At 37.1% G+C, this 7500-nt stretch overlaps 1 protein-coding gene across 1 annotated transcript in view; it reads left to right on the forward strand.

The window, feature by feature from the left end:
* Nucleotides 1-1657: 1657 nt before the first annotated feature.
* The window catches only part of LOC137984630 (rho guanine nucleotide exchange factor 28-like), a 56785-nt gene continuing 50942 nt past the window's right edge, over nucleotides 1658-7500 (forward strand). The window contains 4 exon segments of the mRNA XM_068831835.1: nucleotides 1658-2161; nucleotides 3176-3219; nucleotides 5790-5937; nucleotides 6710-7021. Coding sequence (XP_068687936.1) covers nucleotides 2122-2161; nucleotides 3176-3219; nucleotides 5790-5937; nucleotides 6710-7021 — 544 coding nt within the window. The 5' untranslated portion in view covers nucleotides 1658-2121.

Raw genomic sequence — 7500 nt, forward strand, 5'->3', positions numbered from 1 at the left:
GTGTTATTTAATGAGGTTCAAAACAGTTTCAGAGCTTTCAACAAACTGCACTATTTGGGAGGATCAAATCTACCCAAGTGTTTTACGCAACGGGAAAGTGGCGGTAGCATATGAAATACCAATAATAAGATTCACTCGTTGATGTGACGTAAAATATTGGTTTCCTTGGCAACAAAAGAGCCATCTGAAAACATCCTACTTCTTATATCAAAAATTTGACTCGGTGCTCCCAAATTTTAGTGCTAAAAAGGGATTATTCGGCTGTGAAAAAAACTCTCTGCATATTTAAGAAAAAAAAGTCTTGAGCTGATTCGTTGCCACCTTCACAACTGGAAATTTTAAGTTGGCTCTGAATCTTGCTCCATTGCCATGGGAAATTATGACAAAGTAAATTCTAAAAGATCCCAAATTCTTCGCAGTTACACAAACTAACCGCGGTAAATATCATGGAAAAGAAGCGTAACGCTTTCTAGAGATTACTCAAAAGGACACTCCAATATCTGCAGTATACGATATTACCGTAACATCCTCAAGGTCCATAAATGGACCATTAAAAAATGAAGCGGCTGGCCACATTGGTCAAAGTGAGGAAATGGGAAAAACGTAACCTGCCACTGCTTAGCGGAAAGACGTTTTTGTACGAAATGGGGAAGTAATCCTCGCACTTAACGGGACGATTTTAAGCAAGTGTCTCTTCACGGACACCTGAAAAATTTACGTGATTTCACAGGATTCGAACCCATGACTTTTATGATGCCGGTGCAATGCTTTACCAACTGAGCTATGAAGCCACTCCGTTGGGAGCACGTCACTTTGTTAGGCTCATGTTTTCCCGTGACAGGACTCGATGAAATAAATATGCTTATTTGTTTTGCCACATAACATCCTATTCCTCGCTCCTCCCATCTCCCACTCTGACATTGACGCATTGACTGAAAAACTTGTGAATAGCACAGCGCGCGTTTGTTTGCCCTAACTTTGTCCAAGCCAAGCGTTTTGAAAAACAAAACAAAAAAAAACTACTGATAGCTACTGATGAAATCTCCTATTTTATAATGGTAGATCGGAAATATTACATGATGCAATATGAGTCACTGATCTAGAACTTTTGTTTTCTGGTGTAAAAAGATATCCAGGTTTACAGGCACTTCAAGGTGAATATTAAAAGGATTGAAGTCAGATCAAAAGTAAGGGTAGTGAAGTAAAAACAGCAGTCAGCTCATATCGGGGTCGTTGACTTAACTGCTAAGTTTCCCAATTTTTAACTATTTCATGAATGACGTAAGCTCATGTGCATGGCTGACAACCATTTGCTTTTGCAATATTTGAGAATCAAAGTCTTCTAATACCACTAGAACTATTGATCATCCAATCCTCGGAGCCTCTAAGCTGAAAGGATGCCTAAGAGATGGAGAAGGGTTAAGAATTCTAGAACGACCTCACTGTTTTTAACTTTCTTCATGGAAGTGATCTGTAGATGCGTGGATAAAATTTTAAGTTTTTTGTTCAGAAAAGTTTTGTCGCCTTGCAATCCTTAGTTTAGCTCATCGTGTTATGGATCACAGGCTTGGGGGATAAGTCGAAACAGGCAAACTATTTGGTTACTGTTGATGGGTGTATGTGTGGAGAGGGGACAGGACTAACTTATGACGTCACCATAGGTTACGCTCGGAAGCCATTGCCTTGAGATTCTAGTGTTTATTGTTCAGGATCATTCACTAGGAGGATTTTGTATTTCTTCTGGCTTAAAAGCCGCTAACAGTAGAAAAGACATTTTCCACGTGATAATAGTTATACATTTAAGGAAATGCCGCGAAACAGTTTATTAATTGGGAATTACCGGATGGCTGTTGAAATTAAAATGGCGCTGGGTGCTCGAGGTGCTCGATGATCGTATGGCACTATGGGTGCCTGTTTTAGAGTGATTTCTTGTCAGGAGTTTCTTTATGCTTTCGTCTCTTTGTTGGTTGTTTATCAATTATCTTGACTGATGCAGAAAATGAGTTTTGTGGTTTTGCTGACGGACAAGTCTCAAGATTCCTGATCAGAACTTTCACTGTTTTCGGTTTCTTATCCATCACCTTGGAGGAAATTGATGTTTAACATATTACGGGGTTTAAAATGAACTCAACGAAGACCAAAGGCAACGAAAAAACACCAGGTACGTTCAAGTTTTTCAGATCATTATATCAGAGCTTCCGAGAGTGTTCTGGATTCGTTTATTTGAAATCAGTAAGCTTGCGCATGCATCACTCCTGAGGAAGATTCTTAATGTTCTTCAATTAATTCAGTGATGAAGTGTAAGGTGGAAAATGTGCCTTGTTATTTGCGTGAACATAGGCTTTTTAATATTGAAATGCACATACTCTTGCATTGCATAACTTTTGAAAAGACAGAAAAAAAAAAATCCAGGACCTTGACTACAGCACAATGTAGTTTGCTGTTACTGGATATCCTTGCGGTGTGTTCGACTGAAGCATACTCAGTGACCAAATACGCAAATCTTGATGGTGCATCAAATTATAACTAAATTGGTTTTTCCCTGAACTAAATTTATTGGTGATGAAGCATAGTTCAAGATAATTAGTGGCCCTCTTTTCGAAGGGATGCTAGAGTTAAGCGATTTATCTAGATATTTATGCGCCGTGTAAGATTGACTGCGATAGGCTTATTTTGTTTTGAAATAAATTCACACTTCACAGCCGTGCTAACGGTAAAAACCTAAGTGTGAGTGGTAAATGAATAAAAACGTTTTGGCAGTCATGAGGGCTACTAAGGAGTAAGTAAGTCAATAAGTACAATACCAACGAGTAGGTTTCGATCATCTTCGTCGGTTTGACAGGTTGCAATATTTGGGAAGCAAAAAATTAGCTGCTATATTTTTCTGTAATTTTCGTTGAAAAATTAAGCCCCCTAAGTGGTGAAATGAATGCGGTAGCTGTAAAGTGAATGAATTATTTTTCGTAAAAATTTAACTGCGAAACTAGCTCGTTTTTTGTTTTTATTTGATCATTTTGTTGGTGTCTGACGGAGCAAATCACTGCTTCAAAGCTATGATTTTCATTGTAAAGGTCGAAAATTTGCATTTGAAAGGCTTCAAGTACACAGTGTACCAGATCTCTGCTCCATTTTAAGGGCTTCATTTCTTATTTTGTGATATCATTTACTTTGACAGAGGCATGTTTTATGGCGTTCACACCTCAGAGCTCTCCGACTCGCGTAAGTACAACTAGTCGTTCAATTGTTCTTTCATTTCGCAGCTCTTCCTATGAATCATCTGTTTGCGTTTTCAACGCTTTTTATTTGGCGTCAATGGAATTCGTCGTGAAACCGTTCCGATCAATTTTCTTTAGGTTGTCACTTAGATGGTGTTATTTGGCTGTGATTTATTCCTACCGTAATCACTGTATGACATCGGTGAATTGATGAAAACGATAAGTTGGATTTGATATGTGACTATGTAGCATACAGTCATGCAGCTCCGCGCACCAAGCACAGAAGATTTGTTTACACAGAAGACAAAATTCGAATCGAGCGATGTTCATTGACGTATGCATCGCATGTTTCCAAAGCGTGCAACATGTTCGAAAATTTATTTGTCACGCGATCATTTCAGCAACGTTTTCGAAATAGGGGCTTGAATGTGTCGCATGTGACAAATTGAAAGAAAGCGTTTTTTCTTTCTTTCATCCATTTTGTGCATATAAAATATCTCGAACAGTTTGTTTGGTTGTAGATTATAAATGAAGGGTTTCTGGTGTACTGATATATTTGCAAACTTTGTTTTGGTTAACTGTGATCCTATCATTGTGTTCATTGTAAGTGCCTTGTTTTTATTTTGTGTTATCAGCAAACTGTCTAAATCAAATGTTTCTGATGACTTTCTTTGCCTTAGCTTGTCATTTGGTTTCCACCAGAACTTTGGTAAATTCAGCGTGACCCCTTAAAAGAGTGTTTCTTTTGTAATCAACTTCTAAAACGTTTTTGAAAGTCAATTAACTGGTATCAATTCTAAAAAGGGAAAACTAATATTGTTATACTGGCATCATTTGAAAGTTTTAAATTATGCAAGACAAAAATATTAGTTATTTGTGGGACACTTGATCTTGAAAGGTATCCTTCTAGTCTATTTTTTGTTTCTCCCAATAAAGCATGTGTTTTTCAGAGGTGAAATCATCTACTTTTTCATCATTGATGTGATTGATATAATTTTCTTAACTTGGTTCAGTTAAGACATTGCTAACTTGGTTAATTATACATTGAAAAAGATAACTTGCTCAATTCTGAAACTCAAACCCAGGCAGTCAGTCAGTTTCAGCCGTTAGATGTTCATCATTAGATGTAGGCCTTCCCCATTGTCCAGTCCACTGGTCTACGTTTTGCGCGACACGGTGCCAGTGTTTTACAAAACTGTCCAAGTTGTCTCCCATCTCTTCCTTGGTCTTCCTCGGGTTCCTTGTGTGTCCCCTGGGCGGCCAGAGCGTAATGTAGGTTGTTCAATGGTTGTCTGTTGTTCTAGCCACATGACCAGCCCAATTCCATATAAATTTACTTATCATTTCCATGATATCTTTTGCACTGTGGTTTGGTCTTTTCTTGGATCCATTGAGCTGTTTTACAGTCTTGCCATGTGATGTTTATCATGATTCTTTCGTAGGCTCTCTGCATAGTTCTGAGTTTCAAGCTCAAACCCAAGTTTTATTATAATTATAGTGACTGCATGGGTTGAAAGTCCCTTTAGTTAAGGTGAACGAAGGAAATTTTCATAAAATACTGCTAATAATCTTAGTGTGCAAATCAATTAAAGTTAGCCTTAGTAGCCACAATAAATTTTTAAAACTTGAAGATGTGCTACAGTCAGTAATGGAAAGAAAAGATATATAATAAATTATGAAACCATAGCAGACCTAATATTAAATCAATATATAGAAGGCTGTTTTATCTATTTCAGTCATACCAAGAATCTGATGATATAGTAACAAGTTGCAGCCAAATTGTTTTTGTAATTCAGTTTTGTTGTGCTTTGAAAACGGGATAAAACTACCAACCCAACCCTCTGAGGTCCAGTTGGTCAGAAGATGAGAAATGTCATGAAATCCCGCACTTATACTCAAAGTACAACCTTGGATAAAAATCAAAGCTCAAAATTTTGTCAGCCAGGTGTTAATAATCCTTGGAGAAAGCATTTACTTGGAAGTAATTTAATCTGCCATGGGTTACTTTACACATCAGAAACATTTCCAATGACTTTGGTAAGGCTTGCAATTTTTGGTCTTATCTGTATGATGACTCAACCAAGCTTCATGTTTGTATTTAAAGAAAAAATACAATACAATACAAAATTTTTTAATGACTCTCCCTAAAGAGGGCTTTTCAGTGACAATGTAAAAAGTTTCATAGAAAAACTCAGGAGGCTAAAGTGTAACAAACATTCGCTAGAATTACAACAGAGCAGCATACATGTATAATTTTGCTCTGAGATGACGCTTAAAATCAGAAGGTGAAACTATTTCAGAGTTACAGAGTTTAAGGGAATTATCTAAACTGTTCCACAGACTTACAGTACGATTAAAAATTACCCTTTGTCCAGATTTAGTTTTATATAAGGGTACATGCAGAAGTTGGGAGCTACTGGTCATGCGACCACTTACTTCACCATATGTTAGAAACTTACATTGTAGATGAAAGGTAAGTAGGAGCGTAGCCAGTCATACATTTAAGGGATGATTGACAACAAAATAGTAGTGTGTCCTCATTACTATATTTTCTTTTTTCTTTTTTATTTATAGGGTGGGGAGGTTTTATTTGTTACGTATTCAGATGATTATCCACTGCCGGACAATGGAGACTTTTATATTGTGTTTGAAGGAAAAAGCCAACGTCATGTAACTACAGCACAGCAAATAAATTCTTACACTCTGCGTGCTATTGTTCCTGGTAAGGATGATGCAATTTATTTTAGTAGAGTGATTATGGCCTCCTAGTTTTGTCGTAGTGCCACTGAGACTACAATCATAGACAAAAGTGGGTGGGAAGGTTATGATTAAAATGAACTGCATCAGAGCTGTACATGTGCTTCAACCCGCTTCTGTTAAAGCGCAAAAGAAATAGTTTCACATTCTCTTATATAACCCCCCCCCCCCCCCCATTCAATGTTGGAAGGTAACACAACAATTTCCCACTAAAACCATTCAGTTTTGCACGACATTGAATAGGGGGGAGGGGAGAGAAGCACTGAAGACCTCACAAGTGCTGATCTTCCCAAGGGGTTTGTCCATGATTGTAGGTACATTGTAGAAGCTACATAAGGGACTCCTACTTGAAAATGATGGGAAGGCTCTTTACTAGGGGTGTTGAGCACAAACCTTTTTTAACTGTTGACTTTTATATTATGATTGTAAATATGGTATAAGAAATTTGTGCTAATCTTTGAAGATGATGTCAAGAAATATTTTTATGAAAATGTTATTTTCCTGTGTAATGTTTTCATCTTAAAGTTTAAATGGTCACAGAACAGGAATTTGTATCTATGGGTTTACCTTTGCAGGTATTTTTAAGTGTACACAAACTGATGAACTGATGATGTTTGAAAAAATAATACATAAATGAATTTCAATGACATGAATGCTAACCCGGGTAAACAACTTAAAATTAACCTACATTTTCTGATTGTGCATTGCAATTTGATTTGACTGTCGCAATTTAACAGATCATAACCAAGCAGAGAGGGTGGCCCTTACCATTTACTGCTTCAAGGACAAAAAGCTGGGATCCCTGTCATCACACAAATTCGTATACTGCCTGGATATCGAACAAATTCTTGCTCAACTTTTGGCAGATAGTGCATCAGACAGCAAACTTTTTGACTGTATAGCTTCTTTGTCCGTGGTATCGAATCATATTTCCAAGGAACTGAAAGACACATTGGATGCAAGAATAACAAATGCATTTGAATTTTTGGATTTGCCTCCTACCTGGTCTCTGTTTGGAAAAGGGATAGAAAACGAAGAAATTAGGAATGGTAAGTTGATTTTTGAAAGATTTTTTTACAGCAAAAGGGCTTTTTTACCACAATTGCTTGTAATGTCACAATCTGATTGGCTAATTTGCCGTTGTCGATAAGAGTCTAGACAACGCTGTATGTGTTATGCTTGTGTCAATTTGTCACGTAATGTAATAGCCAATCAGGAACACCCATTTTGAGAAGTAAACCCAGTGAATCACATTGTGAGAAAGTTATAGACAATGCTTGCTCTTTCATTGCGTTATGATTTTGGTCACGCTCTGAAATAAAAACTTTCTTTGGCGTTTAATATTGTGGTAAAAAACAAATCGAAAGTGGTTCAGCGTTGTCTGTACTCTTATCGACAATGACATTCGTCATCACACTGGTCAAAATTTGTTGCACAACAACAAATTTTGACCACTGTGATGATGAATATCATTGTCGATAGGGGTACAAAAAACGCTGAACCACTTTCAATCTGTTAAATCTCATGG

The sequence above is a fragment of the Montipora foliosa genome, chromosome 2 (assembly GCF_036669935.1).
Source record: "Montipora foliosa isolate CH-2021 chromosome 2, ASM3666993v2, whole genome shotgun sequence".
Lineage (NCBI taxonomy): Eukaryota > Metazoa > Cnidaria > Anthozoa > Scleractinia > Acroporidae > Montipora > Montipora foliosa.